This window comes from Cucurbita maxima, unplaced genomic scaffold (genome assembly GCF_002738345.1).
Source record: "Cucurbita maxima cultivar Rimu unplaced genomic scaffold, Cmax_1.0 Cma_Scf00024, whole genome shotgun sequence".
NCBI classification, from domain to species: Eukaryota; Viridiplantae; Streptophyta; class Magnoliopsida; order Cucurbitales; family Cucurbitaceae; genus Cucurbita; species Cucurbita maxima.
The window spans coordinates 2171556-2195536 of NW_019272040.1; the positions used below are offsets into that span (position 1 = coordinate 2171556).

Here is a 23981-nt window from a genome sequence, read left to right on the forward strand (position 1 = left end):
ATATATATGTGTGTATGTATGTATGTGTGTATATATATGTACGATTTATAAGTATGCATGTATATATATATATGTGTATGTGTGTATATATATATATGTGTGTGTCTATGTGTCTATATATGTATGTACATGTGTGTATACACGTGTATACATGGGTGTATATATATGTATGTGTGTATGTATAAATTATACTTAGAAAATATAAATTTGATGATGAAATTAAGCATATTAATTTAAAATTTAAATTCGATAGTTAAATAAAAACTAATTGAAATTAGTTTTAAAAAGTAAGAAATAAATTTAAATTAATTTCTATATAAATATTTTAAATTTGTATGTTCAACTCTGCTCTACAATTATTTTAATATTTTTATAATAAATAAATTATAAAAATATTTTTAAGTTTGTCCTTTGTTTTAATTTCATATTAAAAAAATTGCAATATTAATTTTTCATATAAAACTTTTAAAATGTTAAATGAAAAGTTTTAATAATTTTATTTATTTATTTTCCGTTTTTTTTTTAATTATTTTTATTAGAGAAGCACATTTTCCCTTCATATTGTAGGTTACTCCCGGCAAAAACCCATAGAGCTGCTAAGAGCCCCATTCCAAGCTTATGCTCTCGTTTACTCGTAGACTCCGGACTCTGTCCTCATCTCTATGCTCCAAATCTCATCAATTTCGATCGGTCCGAACGGACACCGGACCGCCCAAGAGGCGGTCAAAGCCTACCGCATTCGCCGCTAAGAAGCTCGACGAGAAGTCCGAATGGTGGGCCGTTGACGGCGAAATGCACGAAATCGGCGACAATGTGCCCCTTCGCGAGCGCTTCGTTATACCCCGAGAGAATATCCCCAATCGACGTCGAAAGCAGCTCAGAGATCAGTTCATGCGTCGGACTCGACTCGTTCTCAAGGAATCTGTTAGTCCATTTTTATTTTAATCTTCTATGCGTCTGATTGGAGGGTTTTCATTTACAATCCCCTTTGTAATTGTTGTTCAGAGTTCTGAGTTTAAATAGTGTTTTCTTGAAACATGTATGAAGAAGAATCTCGATTCTTATCACTACTTGAATTTGGTGTTTGAAGGAGCACGAGCCTTGGTGCAAAAAGTACATGGAGCTTTATCAGGAGCTAAGAGAGAACTGGGAGCGGCTGTACTGGGATGAGGGTTACTCTAAAAAACATGCCCGGGAACATACAAATTATGAGTCTGCTGAAGACGAGGATTTTTCCCCTTATAGGTTCGAGTTTTTTTCACTTTTAATTTCATATATATATTTGTTTGGTATAGCTATTGAAATGTTCTTCAATTCAAGTTGTGTTCTATCCATTTACTGTTTTTGCCTGCGTTTCAGGAATAGGCAATTCACTGCTGATCGAAGTAAGGTAAATATAAAATTTTCTTTGTTAGTTTTTGATTCAACACAATTTAATTTCATTGCTTGTTATTTACTCCTTTTGAAGATGAATCAAGTCTCTGTAAAAGTTGATTTCCTATTTTAAAGTTATGATTCTTTGACATGCTGATATCAAAGTGAAGTGAATAGAATAATCGTGTCTATTCTCTCTATTCTCTCGTTATCTCAATGGGTTCAAAGGGTATTTCTCAAATAGAAGAAAACTCCAATACAAACAAAGGAAAAACCATTATACACATAATTACAGTTTAAATTACCGCTAATAAATGTAATTAAGGAAAATATCAAAGCCTAAACCCTCCCTTCCTTCAAGCTGGTTTGAAGATATCTTCCATTGTCAGCTTGTCAATGAACTTGTCAAATCGTAACTTTCGAAGCCCCTTAGTTATGTTACTCAAGAATCAAGATTCTCCTATAAAGTGTTTATCAACTTCAATAAATTGTCCTATCACAGAGAACTAGATTGTGAGTGGTGGAGATGGTCGTCCTGTTGTCACAATCAATACACCATCATCTAGACAAACTTTGAAACTTTGACACTTTTTGTAATAAAAACACTAGATTGGACTTCGTTCCTTATTTCAGCCAGCCTTCGTTGAAATCTATCATGAGATCGTTCCAAGTGGTTGTGGCTAGATTAGAGTTGTAGTAAACTGACCGCTGGCATAACCATATACTTGTTTTATTAACTTAAAAGTCGTTTTGTGATCTTGTAGTACTGGGAAATGGCTGTGAGGTATCCCCTTTCTTATTAGATTAATTTAACAAAGAGTGTCATCAGCTTGATTTAACAATCAAATTTCAATTCAGCAATTTTGTCATTCCCAAATCCTTGATTCAAAACACTATGAATGACTTTTGTGTTTTCGCATATAATTACTTTAAATTTTACTTGAAGGAATGGGGTTTTTACGTGCAGGAACAGGATTTTAGGAGGAACATGCAAGGTGGTAACTGGGAGAAGGTCAGCCAAATTAGAGATAAGTTTGAATACGACAGGGAGAAAAGAATGAGAGAGAGAGGTTAGTTTAATGAATAAATTGCTTGATTCATTTTATTTTAATTATTTGTTTTTTTTTTTCTATCTGCAATCCATTGATCTCCTGGCTCTTGATTTAGCAATCCACATCATGATATTCATTAGTTCTATAGAGCGGATGTTTGATGGAATTGTTCCTCATATTGCATCTGGCTTTTTGTAATGGTCCAAGCCCACCGCTAGTCGATATTGTCCTCTTTGGGCTTTCCCTTTTGGGCTTCCCTTCAAGGTTTTTCAAACGCGTCTGTTAGGGAGAGGTTTCCACACCCTTATAAAAAATGTTTCGTTCTCTTCCCGGATCTTACAATCCACCCCCCTTCAGAGCCCAACATCTTTGCTGACACACCGCCTGGTATCTAACTCTGATTCCATTTGTAACGGCCCAAGCCCACCGCTAGCAAATATTGTTCTCTCTTTGGGTTTTGCCTTTCGTACTTCCTCTCAAGGTTTTTAAAACGCGTCTGCTAGGGAAAAGTTTCTACACCCCTATAAAGGATGCTTCATTCTCCTCCCCAACCAAGGTTGGATATACTTTCTCATAGCTTGAACAAACTAGTTGTACTTTTTAATGATGATTGAATGAGAGTAATAAATCTGAGCTTAATTTGCCTAGACTATGCTCCTCAATTTTGCTCCATTTCAGAATGACTTCAATTCTGGACAATTCTTCTTTTACTGTTCTGGTTTGGATTTACTGGAGAGAGGTGTCCAAGCTCCTCTAATCACTTGGGAACAGTTGTTTTGGCACCTTTGAATATGCTATATTAGTTTTGGCCACTTCCTTGGGCTTATGAATTTTGAATTGCAGTTGAAGTGCAAGCACTCACAAATAGCTTAATTTCTACTTTCAGCATTTGCACCCATGCATGGCGCACCAGCTTCTGTCTCACAGGATTCCCGAAGGCAACGAACGGATGCGCAGCCGCAAAGATACTTTTCCGAGAGCGACTGACAAGTAGACCAAAATTTATCTGCATCTATGTAAAGAAGAGGCCAGGAATGCACTTACAAGTTCATCTGCAGTTGATAGTGTAGGTTCTCTTCTTCATCTCAAGCTGAAACCATCCCGAGTCATTTTGGTTGTTTCAATAGATTCAACTCGAGATCTGCGGTTGGTTTCGATTGAACTGAACTTTTGTTACCTCTAGATTCAGATGATGTTAATGACTGAAAGATCTTGGAGATGGATAGGCTTTTTTGACCTCCTTTCTAAGTCTCTGAAATAAGACAAGACCAATTGAGGGAGCTTGGTGATGGATATATATATATATATATATGTAATACACAGCTTTGGATCTTAGGCTTTTGTTTCAATTGTATTGAATTTTGAGCTTCTTATTACTCTTGAATTCTACATGGACTGCTTGATGGGAATTTTTTTGCTTGGTCCAATTACATGCAGGAATTGAGTGAGAAAAGAAGGCCCTCTTAAGTTGTTTTACTAAGATACTCTACTAATTTGCCCAAAAAAATAATGATAAGTTCGACTTATTTAAAACTCCTCTCACTTCACACCTTGGAATGCACGGTTCTTATAGAGAGAGGCGATTTCACATCTTAACTTGAAATGGCAAATGGTTGGGAGAGCAAAGGTTCCTTTTTGTAGGGTACTCCAGGAATCGATCCAGGGGAGACGATGTGGGACCTATAGCTCAGAGGATTAGAACACGTGGCTATGAACCATGGTGTTGGAGGTTCAAATCCCTCCTTGCCCACAACCGGCCAAAAAAAGGAAGCACTTTTCCCTATGGGGTATCAAGGTGAAAATAGTTCAACGGTAAGTGACGTGCACTTTTTTTTCTTCAAACTTGAAGGTCATGATCCTTGAATATCTTATTTAAAGATCAAAACTATTATTTTCTTTATACGTTTCGATTTTACGTTATGATTGCCAATATCCTATTTACTTGTCTTTTTAATTATTGATTTGGATGGCATGTATCGTTAGAAGGATATAAAATTTAAATATTTAGATGGTGTTAATCAGAATTAAATAATTAAATACAAGATTAGAATAGCATAAATAATTATTTAGTATCCTATTTAAATTTGAATATAATATATTTATTAATGGATCATTTAGTTAAAGAAAAATATATTAATTAGCAAAGCCTTTTCATCCATGGATAATTAATACCCATAACCTGTTTTTTTTTTTTTTTTTTTTTTTTTTTTTTTTTTTTTTTTTTTTTTTTTTTTTTTTTTTTTTTTTTTTTTTTTTGAGTTCACAAATGTTAGTTTATATTTTTCAATTTTCTATATTTATACTTTTTATAATAAAATTAATTAAGAATAAGAATAATAATATCAACAAAAAATACATTGCTAGAAAGGTGTGGCAAAGTTCGCTGTTCGAGCCAACCAGCGCCACAAACACGGCGGCGATGAAGGTGCTCCGCCTCTACTATTACAGTCTCCTCAAACCCTCCGCCACCGCCGCCTCACATCGTCATTTCGCCACCAAATACACCGCCAAAATCACCTCTTCTTCGCCCACCGGACGCTCCGTTTCCGTCGAAGTCACTTCGCCAGCTCCTCTTCCTATCGACCCCCGCGGCTACTCTCTTCCTCGTCGAGATCTCATCTGCCGAGCCATTCAGATACTCCTCGATCGCAAACGCCATTCCTCTTCATCCACAGTTGATGATCGCTTCACCGATTTATCCTCCTACTTTCAATCTCTCTCCATCTCTCTAACACCTGCCGAAGCCTCTGAAATTCTCAGATCCCTAAACCCCGATCTCGCTCTGCAATTCTTCCAGCTTTGCCCTTCCCTTTGCCCTAAGTTTCGACACGATGTCTTCACTTACAGCCGTATCCTTCTCATACTCTCCCATTCGTCTTCCCCGAAACGGTTCGATCAAGTTCGTGAGATTCTGTCGCAGATGGAAAGAGACCAAATACGTGGTACGATTTCTACCGTTAATATCTTGATTGGAATTTTTGGCCGCAAAGAGGACTTGGAATTATGTTTAGGTTTGATCAAGAAATGGGACTTGAGGCTCAATGCTTACACCTATAGGTGTCTGCTTCAAGCTCATGTAAGGTCCCATCATTCAGATGGGGCTTTCAATGTCTATATGGAAATGCGGAATCGAGGGTTTAAGTTGGATATCTTTGCCTACAACATGCTGCTGGATGCTCTGGCTAAGGATGAACAGGTTTGTTTTCATAGTATTGAAACCATTTTTAATGCTTGATTCTGTATGAAATAGTTGTTCATTTGTTTCTTCTATTCCAATTTTTTTGTTGTATTTTAACAGCTTGATCGAGCTTACAAAATTTTTAAGGATATGAAATTGAAGCACTGTAATCCTGATGTGTATACATATACTGTTATGATTAGAATGACTGGAAAAAGGGGTAGAACTGAAGAATCGTTGGCATTTTTTGAAGAAATGCTAAAAAATGGCTGTACTCCAAATTTGATTGTATATAATACAATGATTGAGGCACTTTCTAAGAGTAGAATGGTTGACAAGGCAATTCTTCTCTTTTCCAATATGATCAAGAACAATTGTAGGCCTAATGAGTTTACCTACAGTGTCATTTTGAATGTTTTGGTTGCTGAAGGACAGTGTGGTAGATTGGATGAAGTTCTGGAAATGTCCAATAAATTTATGAACAAATCGATATATGCATATCTCGTTAGGACTCTAAGCAAACTAGGGCATGCGAATGAAGCTCATCGTCTTTTTTGCAACATGTGGAGCTTTCATGATAGAGGAGATAGAGATGCTTATATTTCCATGTTGGAGAGCTTATGCAGTGCAGGTAAAACTGTAGAAGCTATCGATCTGCTCGGTAAGGTTCACGAGAAGGGAATTAGTTCTGATACTATGATGTATAACATGGTGTTATCTACTTTGGGGAAGTTAAAGCAAGTAAGTCATCTTCATGATCTTTATGAGAAGATGAAACAAGATGGGCCATTGCCTGATGTATTCACGTATAATATTCTTATATCGAGCTTAGGACGTGTTGGTAAAGTTGAGGAGGCTGTGCAAGTTTTTGAAGAACTTGAGAATAGTAGTTGTAAACCAGATATTATATCCTACAATTCTTTGATCAATTGCCATGGGAAAAACGGGGATGTTGATGAAGCACACATGAGGTTTCTAGAGATGCGAGAGAAGGGACTGACTCCCGATGTTGTAACGTACAGCACGCTCATTGAATGTTTTGGGAAGACCGATAAAGTCGAGATGGCTCGCAGCTTGTTCGATAAAATGATAGCTCAAGGATGCTGTCCAAATATCGTAACGTACAACATACTACTTGACTGTCTTGAAAGAACTGGGAGAACTGCTGAAGCAGTTGATCTGTATGCAGAGCTTAAACAGCAGGGACTAACACCAGATTCGATTACATACGCTGTTCTTGACAGATTACAAAGTGGCTCGACTAAGAAATTTAGAGTCCGGAGGCAAAATCCGATTACCGGTTGGGTCGTTAGTCCTTTAAGGTAATTTTGCAAAACCTTTTGAAGGAAGAGAAGAAGTCTTATCTGTTCATCTGATATGCATCTCTCTTATGTCTTTTTCTACCATATTCTTACGACATGGTTGCCTGAGAAAACAATATTAGAGGTCTAGAGAAAAACCATCCTGTTTTCTGATTCCTGGGTAAAGGAAAACAGCCAAAGTTTATATCTTCAGTTTTAACGATCGCCCCGCGGATATTCTACATTCCGAGCTCGTCACCCAGTGCAGTAATAGTACGGACAACACTCCCAAATCTGGAAATGCAGGAGTATATGCACTCGATCAAGTTGTTTTTTCTATTGATTTAATCTGTGGTGGTTTTTTCAGAGCTTGAAGTGGTCTGGTGATGAAAATGTTGATGTTCATATGTTAAGCAGTGCGAAGAAGGATGAACGTTGTCGCCATGGCACGCAAAATGTCAATGAAGCCAGGCTTGACGAATCCTCCTGCTGCTGAACTTGAAATCCTGAAACTGGATCTTTGTTCAATAGCATGTTAAGAAATCATATCTGATTACAGAAATTTTGTAATAAGAAATCAGAAGGGGCCGTTTCAACAGGTGGGAATACTTCAAGTGAGTTCCTTTGAGTTCCTTCTAAGAAGTTCATGTTTTATTTGCCAAATTTATGATAGGTCATCAGTCTTGGCTACCATCGCCAATGGCAGCTAAAGGATCCTCTAGCATAGTCAACACTGCTCACTCAACCCGTGCTCGAGAGTTTCATCGAACCCTATTATCGATATGTACAACACATTTTTCAGTCATCATGGGTTAGTTTGAATTGACTTTCAAATGTTTGTATTTGTTTGAAAAATCAATATTATTTTTAGTAAGATTTGTAAGGTTTGAGTTCGAGTTCTTCGTTGGTAATGTGTTAAGAGGGGAGATCGACATGGTAGCTTACATAGTAGATTTTGAGTTTTATGTTAGGTAATGACCACCATGGTGAGTTGTGAATGGACGTGGGAATGAAAAGATTCGAATTGAACTTCTGATATATGAATCGAGAGTATATGTGTTAATGTAACGAGTCGACTTGTAGAAATGGTTTTCCCTCCTAGATGCAATTCAAGAAAAGTAAGTAACAGTGTGTTATGTCGATGTCGAGTACTAAAAAATAAAATAAAATAAAAGTGAAAAGGTTGGAGTATAATAGTGACATAACATAGTATACAAAGGAATATTCAAAGAAACACACCCAAATAGCCAAAAGATCATCCAAATTATAACCAAAGAGGGCTTCAAGGCATCATTTTCTTCTTTTTTTCCCCTTTTCTTTTGCAAAATTGCAAAAAGCTCCCTTGAATTGTATGAATTGTTACCATCACACCCTCGTTGAACAACAATCATTAGTCAACTTATAGCATCGAGTCGTCTTTATCTCTGTTATAGGGTTATATGTTAGTTGGGTTTAAATGCAATAATTTATTAGTATCGGGTTTTAAATCTTCTTACTCCAACTCTAATGAGATCGAAGAACGCTAGTTGATACATTATATGTCGAAGAACATGTTTTAATAATTTAGAACATATAAAAGTGCAAAAAAATGTCAAAGAATGCTATTTATTCAATTTCACCTCGTATATTTCTGGATGAGTTATAGAAATCGTGAAGATTTTGATTAGTATCATACGATCATAATCTTCCAACGAGCTATATTTGATAAAATAAAGTAAAAACCTTTGGTAAAAAGGTTGATGCGAAATGAAAAATTATTGAAAATTTGAAACAAAATGATAATGATTCTTGTTTTTTTTTTACATTGGGTGGATTTTGATTTTATTTTTACAGCTTTACGTTTGTTTTTTACCTTAAAATTCTGAGCGGACAAAAGAGGAGAATATACTTACTGTTTGTAAGAAACCTAAAAGGAATAAGAGAAAGTGACAAATGAATAAAAGGAAAGAGACAAAGTGAATTTGGAATTCACTTGGAAATTTGCAACAAACATGTTTTTGAATCCAACAACATAAACCCTAAAACAAAACAATAATTCTTTACTTTTCAATTCAAAATAAGCTCCCCTGTCATTTTCTAATGGTTTGAAGCTATCCCGTTCATTTGTTCGTTCGAGCTGTTGTTTTAGAGGAAGATAGCCAAAAAATGACTCTAATATCCCTATCGGAGTCCAGCGTCCTTGTGATGTCCCACATTGGTTGGGGAGGAGAACAAACCACCATTTATAAGGATGTGGAAACTTTTCCCTAACAGATGTGTTTTTAAAGCCTTGAGGGGATGCCCGAAAGGGAAAGCCTAAAGAAGACAATATCTGCTAGCGGTGGATCTGGGTCTTTACAAATGGTATTAGAGCTAGACATCGGACGATGTGCCAGCCTTCTCGCTCTTCCCCGAAAAGGGGTAGACACAAAGAGGTGTGCTAGTAAGGACGTTAGGCCCCAAAAGGGGATGGATTTGGGGCAATCCCACATCGATTAGAGGAAGGACGCTGGTGTGCTAGTAAGGACATTGGGCCCCAAAAGGGGATGGATTTGGGACAATCCCACATCGATTAGAGGAAGGACGCTGGGGAGGAGAACAAACATTCTTTTAGCAGACGCGTTTTTAAAGCCTTGCGGGGAAGAGAAACATTCCTCTATCATACCCATTTTAAAGTCTTGAGGGAAATCTCAAAAGGGAAAGTCGAAAGAGGACAATATTTGTTAGGGGTGGATCTGGGGCGTTACAAGATAAACATTCCTCTAGCATACCTGTTTTAAAGCCTTGAGGTAAAGCCCGAAAGGGAAAGTCGAAAGAGGACAATAATTGTTAGGGGTGGATCTGGGGCGTTACAGTCCTGCCTCTTATCCACCTCCCTTTCGAGGCTCATCTTCCTCGCTAGCACATTGCTCGGTGTCTGACTCTGATACCATACCTTTTTAAAAAATATTTCTTGGTAGGAAGTTTGTANATAGAGAGAGAAATTATTTAGAGTGAGAAAAGAAGAAGCACAACGACATTCATTGATAGGTCATAGCATAGTAATCAATGGAAGAACCTTGTACAAATAGCTCTCCCCTCTCTCCTCTAATCAAAAAACACACTCCCAAAATTAAAAATTAAAAAAAAAAAAAGAAAATCTATTTTTCTTCAAAATATATATATAAAACATAAAAACATCACATTAATCTAATAACCAAACATCCCAAAACATTATGTACGGTTTGTTTTTTTTTTTTTTCTTCAAATATACATTCCTCGTCCCCGTGGAACATTCCGCTCTTTCTTCCTCGTCGTCTTCAAATCAAACACGTTGGCACAAAGCAGCTCGTTATGTAACTCAACCCTCTTTTCTGCAAAATTTCAAACCAATTCACATTATAATCTAGTTTCGAGAAAACCCAATCAACTCATACTCAAAAAAATCTATGGATGAGTCGGGTTGGGTCCTTATTTAATATGACCCGAATGATAACGTTATGTTTAAAAAATGTCTCAACCTAACCTAACCTAACTCACAAACACCTTTATTATTTATATCTACGAGTGCTCGAACAATAACGTTGAGTCTAGAATATGTCTCAACTTGACCTGACCCAACGTCTATTATTTATATCTACGAGTGCCCGAACGAGTTAGAAAAAAAACATTAAAGTGAAAAGACCTTTTTGGGCTTGGCGCAGGGATTGGGAGAGATTTTGTATAAGTCTTCGTCGACGGGTTTGGGCATTGGCTTTGGAGGGTGCAGTGTCACTTGAGGAGGGCTTTCGGTCCACTTTTGCTGCTTTTCTTGCTTCCCATGTCTGTCACGCTTTCTCTGCACATTCATCCGTCACCCCACTCACCATTTTATAATTCCACAATAAAAAATAATAATATTATTATTATTACATCACCGCTTGTCACTATACCATTAATTTAGTACAAAAATGTTTTTTTTTTTGTCATTTTTTCCAAAAATTTCATTAAATTTCGTTTAATGTTCACTGTTTTTTTTCCCCATTTCCCTCACCGCCTGTCACTTTAGCATTAACTTTCGCTCACTTCCAAATGAAAATGCTAACTTTAATTTTAAATAACTTTTACTTTTATTTATTTATTATTATACATCCTTTATTCGAGTTACTCAATTGATTTTTAAGGTTATTTATTTCAAATTTTGTTAAAAATTAAAAACTTAAAAATTTTATTCGAATAAATAAAGAAATTAAATAATCGAGTAAATAAAAATATATTATTTAAAATATTTGAACTATATATATATATATATTTTGTTTTTTGAAATTACTATAATAATGAATATCTCAACAAAAACTTTTAAAAATAATAATAATAATTAGGGGGACAACTTTTCTGTAGGAATCAAGTAAAGTCACGTGGCGATCACGCAGTTTACATTTTTTTTTTCCTTTTTAATTTATAATAAGTGAAAGTGAAAAAATAAAAAGGCAAAGCATGCTTAAGGCTGGAAAAAAGTGTCCTCTAAAAATGATTCACACAACAAATAATAATAATAATAAATAAATAAATAAATAAATAATAAAAATAGTAAATGAGTTAGTTAGTTACCCTGGGGCGCGGAACGACGATCATAGCGGGAGTAACGACGTCGTTTTGGTAGAGATCGCCGGCGACGTAGAGATCGCGAACATCGGGATATCCGGCGATTCTGGAAGCTTCGAAGCACTGTGTGAAAGGGAGATGGTCGTTCCATTCCCAGTTTCCGAAGGTAGGGATGAAGTTCCTCTGGTAGTCGTAATCCTATGCAGCCAAAACCATGGTAACGAGTCAAAAAAACCAGAAGAAAAAGTCAAACACGAAGACGAAGGGAAGTATACAAACCTCCATTGATGAAGTGAACAAGCTTTTTTTGCAGAGAGAGTTGAGAATTTTGGAAGGGAAGGTATTGTAATTGGGGGGTTTATAGCCATTTTTTTTAAGGGATCCAAAGTGGGTGTAAAAAGAAAAATAAAATAAAATAAAATAAAATAAAATAAAATAAAATAACAGTGGTGGGCCCCACAAGGACAGAGGAGTAAGGGGAGAAAGAAATTTGTTTTTTTTTCTTTTTTTTTTTTAATTTTTTGGGAAAAGTGATAACAAAACATCATGCATATTCTACCTTTCTTTTTTTTTTTTTCTTTTTTTTATTACTTCAAAATTAATAGATATATTTTTAAAAAAATTTGTAGTAATTAAGTTTTTACTATACAGGAAAAGTAAATTTTATTTATCGTTAAGAAAGTGAGCGGTAAAACGGTAAAAACCAGTGAGGTGAGTGTTTAAATGGTGCACATTATGAGAGAACAGTGGGGAGTAGGCGGGGGATTGAATGGGTTGCTTGCGCTGAAAAGTACTTTTACAAGCCCCCACACGCCGACCCCTGTGTTCTTTTACCTCGCCTCCCGCTGCTTCCCCCTTCTTTTACCCACACAAATTTTTGTCTTGTTTCTACATTTCACCGCTAGTAGATATTATATGATTTAACTCGTTACGTATCATTGTTAACTCCACAGTTTTAAAATGCATTTTTTAAAGAGAAGTTTCAACACTTTTCTAAGTAATATATCATTCCCATCTCCAACCAATGTGCAATTTCACAATTCACCCCTTGAAGATCAATGTATTCGTTAGCACACCTCACGGTGTAACTTTTCTAATACTTTTATAACAATCTAAGCCTACACCTAATAGATATTGTTTTTGTTTTTACCTATTACATATTATCGTTAGCCTTATAATTTTAAAACGCGTCTTCTAGGTCACGGTCATGCTCGTCCAGGGCGTGTTGCCCATGGCCGCATGCCTATGACAAGCCAAACCCTTGTCATGTCTTTTCATTCTAGTGTTTTTACTTTTGTAGTTCTAGGGCGTATGACGCCTCAAAAATATCATGTCTAGGCCTGCCAGACATGAAATGCCTCAAAATGTACTATAGGAGGATATGACTAGTTGTCAACTTCTCCCTACCCAAGGTTATATATGCTAAGCCGTTGTTATTTCTCTCTTGCTTGCTTATATAACGTCTCTTTCAAAAATCTCTCTTTCTAAATCTCTCTCTACCCTCGTTTTCCAAAATCTTCTTTTAAAACCGAGGCTAGAGGCTTGATCATACGTCGCTTGGCCGTAGGCGACGCAAGTACAAATTGGCTTAGCTCACTTGTCGTTGGAAAGTGAGTGCCGCACAATCGCTAGTTCGCTGCCTTTAAAAGTGCGATTGTGTCAAGTGGTATCAGAGCCTGTTCCCACCCCCTTTAATAAACATTTTGTTACCCTCTATTTGTAACAATATAAGCCTACGGCTAATACTACTAATAGATATTATGTCTAAATCTTCTAATATCATTTGTAACCGTTTAAGCACACATCTATTAGATATTATTTGTTTTAGCATGTCATCATCTTAAAAGTAATAAATTTTTTTCCAAACCAAAGTGGATGGTAGGTGGGATTTTTACTGTAGAGGTAGGTAATTTGTATACTAGGGCAAGTGAAAGGAAGTAAAAAGTTAAAAAAAGTAAAAAGTAAAAAGTAAAAAAATGAATGAGGGGGAGGTTCTGACAAAAGTGTGGCAGGTCATAACCCATACCCTCCTCCCCCTCTAAGCCTTCTTCAGAGGCCTCAGTTCTGAACCATTTTTTTTGTGTGCAGATTTTTACTCTTTCATCTTCCTCCTCCTACCATTCAACTCTCTTTCAATTCTCAATCACCGTCCACCGTTTAAATATGGTAAATATTTGATAGAGATATATTTGTTAAATTATATATAATATGTGATTAAATCTTTGAAAGAAAGCTTGTTTTTTTATCATAAGCTTGTGATTTAGTTTTCAGTAGCCTGAGCTGCAACAAGTACTCGGTATCATTATGTTAATAAAAAAATGGTTCGAGGGGATAACGGAACAAAAGACGGGGGACTCAACCGTCTTCCGAAAAAGGATGCTGCTATGTTGAAGAGACAATTATCTCACTTGCAAACATATCTAGGCGGGATTAAATATATGACGGGGTTACCCGATACTGTAATAATGTTGATCAACAAGAGTAATATCGGGCTCTTCAAGAATGTATCACGTTGGGAATTCCAACTATTTGTTTAATTGATACAAATTGTGACCCGAATCTCGCAAACATTTCAATTCCTACAAAATGGACTTTCTTCATTCTCTGTATAGTCTCTTGGTGATACGACTGAATTTATTAGTTAATAAATAATAATTTTAATTATTTTTTTCTTGATTAAAATGATTAAAAATGGATGAAATGATTGACCATCAAAGCTAGAGATCTAAATGGATGATAACATGAATTATATTTGATTTTTTAATAATAAGTTATCATATAAAAAAGAAGAGTATAGAAGGAAGAAGTATAATTATATTCACTTGTATAAGCAATAATAGATGTAATTAGTACTACTACAAAAACAATAATTACTTATTATTCATGCATTTTTTTGGATAATTAAATAATTAAATAGAAAAAATAAAAAATTACGCTCGGAATTGAGGAATCTATCCTCCGAATTACTCTCAATTACTATTATGATTCAGCGACCGAAAAGCTAAAAAGGAAGGTGCACAATGTTGGTATAGATAATAATTTTCAATTACAAGAAGGTGCGAGGACACTGCCCTCTAAGGAGGTGGATCGTGAGATCCTATGTTGATTGGAAAGAGAAATGAAACATTACTTATAAGGGTGTGGAAATCTCTTCTTAGTAGACGCGTTTTGATACCGTGATGTTGATCATGGTACGTAGCGAGCTCAGTTCATTCATGTCAGATGCGGAAAGAGCTTAGCTTACAGCGAGGAAATATTGTTCTTTTTGAGTGTTCCTATGCTCAAACTTGATGGATGATGAAAGTCTTACATCTGCTAATTTAGAGAATGGTTATGAGTTTATAAACAAATAATTCTCTCTATGAGGCATTTTGGGGGAGTTCAAAGCAAAGCCATGAGAGCTTATGCTCAAAGTGGACAATATCATACCATTGTGGAGGGTCGTGTTCGTCTAACAAAAGACTCCAAAGGAGTCGGGTCTTGATTAAGGAGAGGTGTTATCTACTAGGAAGAAGTTTCCACATTTATAAAAAATGTTTCGTTCGTCCCTCAAACCGATGTGGGATCTCAAACATACATGCCCACCGGGCCTCGATTAAGGAGAGGTGTTATCTACTAGGAAGAAGTTTCCACATTTATAAAAAATGTTTCGTTCGTCCCTCAAACAGATGTGGGATCTCAAACATACATGCCCACCGGATCTCGATTAAGAAGAGGTGTTATCTACTAGGAAGAAGTTTCCACATTTATAAAAAATGTTTCGTTCGTCCCTCAAACCGATGTGGGATCTCAAACATACATGCCCACCGGGCCTCGATTAAGGAGAGGTGTTATCTACTCAAACCGATGTGGGATCTCAAACATACATGCCCACCGGGCCTCGATTAAGGAGAGGTGTTATCTACTAGGAAGAAGTTTCCACATTTATAAAAAATGTTTCGTTCGTCCCTCAAACCGACGTGGGATCTCAAACATACATGCCCACCAATTTGCCGTAGGTTCGTTCTCAACCCACCGCTCTGATAGCGTTTAAGACAATTCGAGTTACGTAGACGAGCGGTAGGGGAGTATTACATAAGAATAATATAATAAGAAAGACCCATAAAGTTTGGTACTTAGCTTCCCTACCATTCTCAAACAAAAGCTGTGGTTTTTATGGCAGTTTTTTGAAAAGAACACCACATGGGTGCCCTAAAGAACCCTGGTGTTTCGTGCTGTTCTTAATTTTTGTAGGAGAGGGTATCCCCTAAGTGTGAACTAAATTTAATTTAGTGCCCTTCTCTCCTCTGACATCCCTCTCTTTTGCTCCTTCCACAGGTCAACACTTAGGACACTTGGGGAAATTCAAAGGCTGCATCAACCAACTTCCCACCCTTTAAAAGCTTATTAAGCATGCATTCACTTCACTACTCTCCTGTTCTTATGTGCCCTAAAATCGTGTGGCTGTCCTTTTCCTCTAGGGCTCTTCTTCAAACCTTGCCTTTCTTCTTACTTTTGTCCTTCTTGTTCTATTTGTTTAGTATTTTCATTTTTGGAACATTCAATCCACATGTTCTTCTTCTTTGGAGAGAGGAACGAAACATTAGTATAAAAACTTTTCTCCTAGTAGACGCGTTTTAAAATCGTGAAGCTAATAACGAGAAATAACGAGCCAAAGTGAATAATATCTATTACAAATAGTATCAAAGTCAGACATCAAGTGATATACCGGCAAGGACGTTGACCCCAATAGAGGTGGATTGTGAGATCCCACTTTGGTTGGAGAGAGAGGAACAAAGAACTCCTTGGAAGGGCGTGGAAACCTGAGCAACAACAACCGGACTGTTATATAAGTTGGCTAGGACGGTCAGAGCTATGACTACTCTCTTTCCCTGCTCCAAGAACCCGCTTTGTAATGCTCGTATTCTCTTACTAAACAAAAGGAACGATCTCGAGTCGTTATAATAAAAAATTGTTCCAAAGCCATTGAAAACATGGTTGCTAGGGTTCATTAGCCATATGTCACATTTGGCTATCATTTGTTTTCAGCAAAGGGCTAACTATGAGCTTTTATGGAAGCTTTTGTTTTTAGAAAATTAGAAAAAAAAAAAAAAAAAACTTTATTGAGATTGGGAATTATGAGTTGAAGAATATTAAAAATAAAATGGAAAATAAATTAAAATAATAAATTTTTATTCAAAATTTAAAATTTAAACTTTTATTTTTAAATTTTATGATAATATTTCGAAAAACGAACACTTTTTGATGATGTGCTATTTTGTTATGATATTGTCTATTCAAAGACGTTTTTGTCCCATCAAAATAAATAAATAAATAAATAAATAAATATATATATATATATTAAAAGTTAAATACAAAATATTTAAATTTGTTTATAATTTTTGTGATATTGTAACATTAAATTAAAATAAAAATAAAAAAGTGACTCAGCTCATGTCACAACCCTCCGTGTTTCGATCGGATCTTTCTCACGATGCATTCAAAGCTATCATTATGGATTTTCCTTATTCGGTTAGGCTCATATGTAATGTATTTATCTATGTAAATAGATCGAGCAACAATGATGTTATTTTCCCCTCTCACAACGTTAACTTAACGAGCGCGATAGCAGTAGATGCCTCAGACATTTTTTCTATGCCGATGGCGATTTCTCCCTCTAGTGTGTGATCACCAACGACTCATACTCAAACTTTATCTTAGATCCACAAGATCAGTAGTTGAAAATTGTAAGTTCGGTAAACTCTTAAAGCTACGATGACGATTTTTCAATCGATGAAATTATGCTCAGATCAACGATCCTACAACACTCGTTGTTCGGATAGTCGAGAACAAGCTGACTTGCTTTTGACTTTATTCAATTTTGAAATAAAAGGATAATGAAAATTAGGTCAACGAACCCATGTTGAAAGGGTGTGACCTTTTGTAGTGGATCATCGCCCATTTCCTCCATAATAATAATAATAATTGAATTTGGGAACCGAATAAAAACAAAAGGGTTTTATTTTGTTTGTTACTCTCGTGAACCCATGCCCAGCCAAATTTCTCTTCACGGGGCCTTTGGTTACCTCACCCATTTCAAATTTTGACTTTTTAACCATAAATATATATTTTTTACTTAAATAATTAGTAATTAATCATAAATTATAATTATTTTTATATTTAACTAAATATTTTTTAACATAAATAACTCTTATTAAATAATAAAACCAACCTAATCCAACCATAAATTTTTAGAATTGGGTTATATCCAGATGTTTATTTTTTATATAAGTAGAAAATATTAGACAGAAAAATATCTATTTATTTATTTAAATATAATCAAATCAAAATAATACGAGTTGAATTGGGTTGATGAACTAATTAATATTAACATTTATCGTAAAAATTAATGGTTCATTTCCCGTCTCACTAATATATATATATATATATATATATATATATATATATATATATATATATATATATATTTTGAATTATGGGACACCCAATTGCCATATTGTACCAATAAACATTCACGGGAACTAAACTTGTGGCTCTTCCTTCTCCTCCACTTCCTTGGCCAATGCATTTTCTCTTAACAAACTCATATATATAAACAACTCAACTCCTTAACGCTCATACACAAACACACTCAACACAAAAGAGATGGCTCAAACCACGGCGATGGCGATGGCGATGGCGATGGTGATACTAGTGAGTTTATCGGGGGCATTAGCCGAAATGGACGTGTGCGGTGTGAGCCAGGACGGTCTCACGGCGTGCAAGCCGTGGGTGACGAAGCCGTGCCCTACCGAGCTGCCACCGGCCGCTTGTTGCGACGGTCTATCCAAGGCTGACTTTGGTTGCTTTTGCAACTATAAGCACTCGCTCGTGCTGCCCTCGCTCGGGATTGACCCCGATCTTGCCCTTGCCTTGCCAGTCAAGTGCAGCCTCCCCAACAGCCCCTCTTGCTAAAAAATTGTGTTTTTAGGTATTTTATCGAAGTATTTTGTTTTTTTAGTTCAATAGTTATCTAAGGCCAATGTGTATTTTATCTGCTTATGTTTGTTTGGTTAATTGTACTTTGTTCATTAGAATTGTTATTTATCTCGTTAATTGATATTTGTGAAATATAATTTAGTATAATTTTTTAAGTATATATTGAATAGGCCCAAAAGAGAGGCCCAATATGGAGGCCCACTAGAGAAAGGCCCAAGCGAGACAGGCCAACCAGAGAAGGGCCGAAATGAGAGGCCCAATATAGAAAGGCCCAGTAGAGAAAGGCCCAATAAAAGCAAAAGTTTAAAGCCCATATATAGTTATTAACTTTCAAAGTTGAGAGAGAAGCAAGCATCGTGCTGGCAAAAGACAGGTCCACGTAAGCATGTTAAAGAACGAGATATCTTCCCTTCAACTAGAAATATATATATATATATATATATATTTTAACTTTGGATCTAAAGTCTCATTCTTCAAAGTACGTGTCGTAAAATAAGAGTATATAAATAAATTAAGACTACATCCAAATAAAAGACGGAGATTGAAATAGGAGATGAATTGCGTTTATTCTTTATTACGAGCTGTTTCGGTTGAAAAACTTAGACAATTAAATTGAGTCTAAAAAAATGTCTCGATCCCGCCCAACCAACCCAACCCAACCCAATCCGACCAAATGATTCATTGGTTTTTCTTTTTCTTTTATCAAAAGTGTTCCAAACCAAATGATTTGAAATAATTAAGATTCAATAAAATTGAATTAAAAAGTTTAAAACGGTAATTAACTCACCAAAGCTCGAAGATAATGTAACTTTTATTACATTTTTCAGTGGTTTGTATTTTACTTAAAGTTGTGTAATGATCCCGTTTGTGTTTGTTGGGAATATATTTTAAACGATTCTTCAAATATTTTGATTATTTATTTATTATGTATAACTGAATAAAAGACCGATTAAATTATGCTCGAAATTTCATAATTTTTTTTAGGTAATTATATTCAAAAAATAAAATAAAATAAAATTTCTATTAATATTTGAAGGATGATTAAAATAAATTTGGTAAATTTTACAAATCAAATTAGAAATAAAGTAAATTCTAAGGACTAAAGCTATATATATTTTAACTGTAATAATTCTATAAAATATTGAATAAAAATGATAATTATATATTAGAGGTTTAAATAAAACTTATTATTGAAGCCCTAATCTTAAATTATGGATTATGTTTATGGGAATAAAATATGTTTTAAAAAATTTCATTAAAAAAAAATTATATTTTAAAAATATTTCGGTTAAATATCATTATTATTATTATTATTATTATTATTAATTATTAGTACTACCCCTACAATTATTATTATTATATGATAAGACAAAACTATATTAATTATTGATGATAAATAATTAAAAGCCTCCAAACTTCAATCCTTTTGCCACCTTTCTTGTCTATTTCCCTTTTATCTCTTGAGATTTGTTTTGGATTTGAGTAATTAATTGCATGGTATGATTATGAATGGACTATAACGACCCACCCCACCGCTATTAGATATTGTTCACTTCGACCCATTATATACTGTTGTTAGAGCCTCAGTTTTAAAATGCGTATACTAGGGAGAGGTTTCCATACTCTTATAAGAAATGTTTCGTCATCTTCTCCAACCGATTGGGATCTCACATGAATGACCCCCATACCACATCCGACTGAAAAGACATAGACTACACGACACAATCGAGAATGTGACCATAATTGGATATGAAACAGTGATCTGGTGACTAGGATCATAATGTGACCACATCCGACTTAAAGTTATGATCATTTAGTCTATGATAGCGGTGAATATAGCCTAAAAATAATTGGTGATACACGTCTGGGATTAAATCGTTAAAAATTTGGAATGGCTAAAAATGAACTTAAATAGAAAAAAAAAAAAAAGGAAAAATAATAATTGTGATGTTAATTTGTTTGTTTGGTTCCTTAAGATCATCCTAATAGGATAAGCATGGCGATAAGGGCCACGAAGCTTTTTCAACAATGCTTATCTGGCATTTGGATCTCATTTTCCACGCGCTGACATGTCGCGCGTCATGTTAATATTTGTCAATTTTCCAGACGAGTGCCAGTTGGCATCATCGGTGGAGTCCAGCTAATTCCACTCTAGTCCATCTTCCACGCGCCACTCTTCATCTCCCTCCTCTTAAAATTCTTATTTTTCAATTTTAATTGATTTTTTTAAAATAAAAAGGTTTTATAAAAATATTAATGAAATGTGATACAATTATCCATTATTTTTTATTATGACAACATTTAAATTAATAATAATTTTTTTGATAATTTTTTATTTATCATTACTATTCTTTTTTTGTTGCATTATTTAAAATATCCCTAAACTTTGGATAAATTTTTTATTTTTTTAAATGTATGTTATATAATTAATATTTAAATAAAAAGTAACAATTTTTATTTTATTTTTATTTTTTTAAAATTTAAAATATATCAATAATATTTAAAAAAAACCATTAGATTCATTCATTTATTTGTTTTTATATACTTCTTACATTTCAAATAATGAAAATAAAATAAATAATTTATTTTTAACACATTCATATTTTAAGATTAATATTTATTAATAGTATTATTCAAATATATTAAAAAAAAAAACACATGAAAATGTAAAAGGAAAGCAATATATTGCGTCTCCAATTAATAATTATTGACTTTTTTGGGTATAAAAATGAATTTGGCATTTATTTTTTTAATAAAATATAAGCCAATAGGTAAAATTTTATTTTCCAAATGAATAAAAATAAAATAACGAAAAATTAGCAAGTCAAACACAAATTGTTTGTAATTTTTATTATTAAATTTGGATAAAATAAATATTTTTTTCAAATAAAAAAAAAGGAGACAGAAAAATGTCAAAGTCATTAGGTATTTGGATCCCAAATTTTAGTATGAATTCCGAGCACGATTCATTACATTTTAAGTTTCGTTAGAAAATTGTCTTATATGAACGGACATAATTATTTTATTTTAATAAATAAAAATACTTAAAAAATGCATCCATTTTTTTAAATTATAAAAAAGAAATTAAAATGATTAACCCAAAAATCTCAAAATAGGAAATAAGGAAAATAAGCAGACTTATAATTAATAGAATCATTTTTAAATAAAAAAAATTAATTTTGAATATAGTGCGACCAAACAATTTTATTATTTAAGTACTTATAAAATTAAAAAATAAGATATAATTTTTTTTTTATTAAAAGTATTTTTCTAAAAAAATGCAAGAATAATTTTTTTCACACATAAAAAAATATTTTAATTTTTTTTATTTAAATTTAAAATTTTAATAATTCAAAAACAAATTATATAAATATTAAAGCTCGACATATCATGTTAGTTAGAACAGAACACAATACAATGGCGTAGAATTTGGAGTTATAGCGAACAGATATATATATATATATATATATATATATATTCATAATTGAAGAATTGTTGTAATGACGACCCCACCCTTCTCTCTCACTCTTCGCCAATAATTGAAATCCACCATTCTTCTTCTTCTTCTTCTTCTTCTTCCTCTGCTCTCACTTTCAATCCCCATTGCTAATCTACTTCAAATTTCTCTCAATTTCTCCACTATTCATCTTCGATTTCTCCTTTTTCCTCCATCGCCATGCTCTTCCTCTTGTTCTTTTTCCTCTACTTCACCCCTTCAATGGCGGCGGAGCCTCGTGTAGTCGTCACCTCTGATTTGAAGTCCATTTACGATGTTCTTTCAGCTCACGGTCTACCCAAGGGTCTACTTCCCAAAGGTATTAGGGATTACGAATTCCATGAGGAGAGTGGGCGGTTCGTGGTGTTCTTGGATCGGGAGTGTAATGCGATGTTCGAGAATCAGCTGCATTACGAGACCAATGTTACGGGCACTTTGAGTTATGGTCAGATCGGTGCCTTGTCGGGGATTTCGGCTCAGGATCTCTTCTTGTGGTTTCCTGTTAAGGGCATTCGCGTCGACATTCCGAGCTCCGGTGTTATTTATTTTGACGTTGGTGTTGTTTTCAAGCAATTCTCTCAGTCCCTCTTCGAAACCCCTCCCGAATGCGTTTCGGCTTCCAAGGTCTTGATCTAGTTCTTCATTTTCTCCTTTCTCTCTTTCATTACTGTATCATATATTGTATGGTTGTTTGGTTTCAATTTGATTCAATTTTTTAGAGCTTTGGAATTTGATTCAATTTGATTCATATGCAGAATCAACACAGGAAAATTGGGAACCAATTTGTTGAGTCAGGTTCAGTGAAAGTGGCTTGAAATTGCCACTGAAACAAAAGGGAAAAAGGCTCAAAGGAGGGAGGAATCCTGCTATTCATTGTATATGTCATCAAAGCATATATATTATGGTTCTTTACACATATCATTCAGAGCAGAGTCAGAGTCTGAGAATTTCTGGTTTGTGTGATGAATTGGAAAGGAAGGAAGAAGGGGAAGAAGAAGCACATTTGGTTCGTAGAAATTTTTGTTTGGGGGGAGATTGCAGCCAGGTAGGTGGAGTTCAGGTGAAAAATCTACACATTTCTATTCAATAATCTTCAGAAATTTTGGTGTATTGTTGTGAATATTATCATTATTGTTATTATTAGTGGCTGTAATGATTTTGTTTCTTTTTTTGTCTGAAATGCAAGTTCTCTGCAATAAACATGTCAAGAATAGAGTGTTTTCTTGGTTTTATACCAATTTCTCGTTTTCCACTGAGTTCTATAATCTCATATCAGTGTTGCAATGGGAATTGTCATTCTTGTCAGCATTAGTAAAACATTTTCTGTGATAGATGTCTGAAACTTGATATAAGCAGTAGGTTTTGTGCTCATTTTCTACCTTTTACTTCCTTCCTTTGTTTATTTGTTTGTTTGCATGCAAAGTGATACTCAATGGCTTGCTTGACTATGAAAATGGGTAACAAAGTGATAGTCAATCGCTTGTTTGACTATGAAAATGGGTAACTTAGTGATACTCAATGGCTTGCTTGGCTATGAAAATGGTATTTTACCGTAGTGTTTGAATGCTGTTGAGCCTTTTTCTTTGGTGATAGACCTACCCAGATAGAGGACTAGGTCAATTAGAGGTGCTGTGTAACATCCCAAATTTACTGCTAGTAGATATTATCATATCTGAGCTTTTCCTTTCGAGTTTCCTTTCAAGATTTTTAAAATGCGTCTGCTAGGGAGAGGTTTCCACACTCTTATAAAAGATGCTTTGTTCCCTTCTTCAACCAATGTAGGATCTCACAATCCACCCGCTTCAGGGTTTTGTGTCCTCACTGCCCTCTTTCCCCTCTAAACCACATGTTTTAGTTTCTCTCTTCTACATCCAATGTTATAAAACCGCTAGTTATACCATACTAAGAAGGTGTTTTTAGTGATAAGACTTAAATTAATGCTTCTTTTGAACGTGCTTAGTGTTGAACTTTCATGGTAGATTCATTTGAATCAGTTTATGACTTAAAAGTTTGTATCTTATGATAGAGATACTTTTGATTGTATCAATTCACTGTTTACA

General features: G+C 34.6%; 4 protein-coding genes and 1 long non-coding RNA gene across 7 annotated transcripts; 4 read left to right on the forward strand and 1 right to left on the reverse strand.

Annotated features, from left to right (window-relative positions):
* Positions 1 to 566: 566 nt before the first annotated feature.
* On the forward strand, positions 567 to 3810 carry LOC111497980. Its single transcript, XM_023149011.1, has 5 exons — positions 567 to 924; positions 1091 to 1245; positions 1360 to 1390; positions 2342 to 2444; positions 3313 to 3810. Exons 1-5 carry the CDS (start codon positions 619 to 621, stop codon positions 3411 to 3413), a joined length of 696 nt encoding a protein of 231 aa, XP_023004779.1. The 5' UTR covers positions 567 to 618; the 3' UTR covers positions 3414 to 3810.
* Positions 3811 to 4772: 962 nt separating this feature from the next.
* On the forward strand, positions 4773 to 7806 carry LOC111497945 (pentatricopeptide repeat-containing protein At1g51965, mitochondrial). Of its 3 annotated transcripts, none has more exons than XR_002720697.1 (4): positions 4773 to 5622; positions 5725 to 6926; positions 7273 to 7519; positions 7579 to 7806. XR_002720697.1 is itself a non-coding variant. In XM_023148964.1 (3 exons), the coding sequence occupies exons 1-3, from the start codon at positions 4846 to 4848 to the stop codon at positions 7277 to 7279; spliced, it is 1986 nt and encodes a 661-aa protein (XP_023004732.1). In that variant the 5' UTR covers positions 4773 to 4845; the 3' UTR covers positions 7280 to 7806. The 3 variants fall into 3 exon arrangements, 1 of the variants encoding a protein (XP_023004732.1); XR_002720698.1 differs by having other exon boundaries at positions 7273 to 7504; XM_023148964.1 differs by having other exon boundaries at positions 7273 to 7806.
* A 1836-nt stretch (positions 7807 to 9642) lies between these two features.
* On the forward strand, positions 9643 to 13126 carry LOC111497632. Its single transcript, XR_002720644.1, has 3 exons — positions 9643 to 9738; positions 12425 to 12426; positions 13112 to 13126. It is a non-coding gene; the product is annotated as an uncharacterized LOC111497632 (long non-coding RNA).
* Positions 9879 to 11825, reverse strand: LOC111497631. Its single transcript, XM_023148469.1, has 4 exons — positions 11727 to 11825; positions 11454 to 11645; positions 10549 to 10701; positions 9879 to 10237 (listed from the first exon to the last, which is right to left on the reverse strand). The coding sequence occupies exons 1-4, from the start codon at positions 11730 to 11732 to the stop codon at positions 10184 to 10186; spliced, it is 405 nt and encodes a 134-aa protein (XP_023004237.1). The 5' UTR covers positions 11733 to 11825; the 3' UTR covers positions 9879 to 10183.
* Positions 13127 to 21906: 8780 nt separating the features above from the next.
* LOC111497630 (uncharacterized protein At5g01610-like) lies at positions 21907 to 23153 on the forward strand. Its single transcript, XM_023148468.1, has 2 exons — positions 21907 to 22545; positions 22677 to 23153. The coding sequence occupies exons 1-2, from the start codon at positions 22102 to 22104 to the stop codon at positions 22734 to 22736; spliced, it is 504 nt and encodes a 167-aa protein (XP_023004236.1). The 5' UTR covers positions 21907 to 22101; the 3' UTR covers positions 22737 to 23153.
* Positions 23154 to 23981: the final 828 nt, after the last annotated feature.

Excerpts from the sequence above, each read along its gene's own strand:
- LOC111497980 (XM_023149011.1), top strand. The coding sequence starts at position 619 with ATGCTCTCGTTTACTCGTAGACTCCGGACTCTGTCCTCATCTCTATGC. Across the intron at positions 1,391-2,341 it reads TCACTGCTGATCGAAGTAAG|GAACAGGATTTTAGGAGGAA; the intron begins GTAAATATAAAA and ends TTTTACGTGCAG. Across the intron at positions 2,445-3,312 it reads GAAAAGAATGAGAGAGAGAG|CATTTGCACCCATGCATGGC; the intron begins GTTAGTTTAATG and ends TTCTACTTTCAG.
- LOC111497945 (XM_023148964.1), top strand. The coding sequence starts at position 4,846 with ATGAAGGTGCTCCGCCTCTACTATTACAGTCTCCTCAAACCCTCCGCC. Across the intron at positions 5,623-5,724 it reads CTCTGGCTAAGGATGAACAG|CTTGATCGAGCTTACAAAAT; the intron begins GTTTGTTTTCAT and ends GTATTTTAACAG.
- LOC111497631 (XM_023148469.1), bottom strand. Across the intron at positions 10,702-11,453 it reads TCGTCGTTCCGCGCCCCAGG|AGAAAGCGTGACAGACATGG; the intron begins GTAACTAACTAA and ends ATGAATGTGCAG. Across the intron at positions 10,238-10,548 it reads CCTGCGCCAAGCCCAAAAAG|AAAAGAGGGTTGAGTTACAT; the intron begins GTCTTTTCACTT and ends GAAATTTTGCAG.
- LOC111497630 (XM_023148468.1), top strand. The coding sequence starts at position 22,102 with ATGCTCTTCCTCTTGTTCTTTTTCCTCTACTTCACCCCTTCAATGGCG. Across the intron at positions 22,546-22,676 it reads AATGCGTTTCGGCTTCCAAG|AATCAACACAGGAAAATTGG; the intron begins GTCTTGATCTAG and ends ATTCATATGCAG.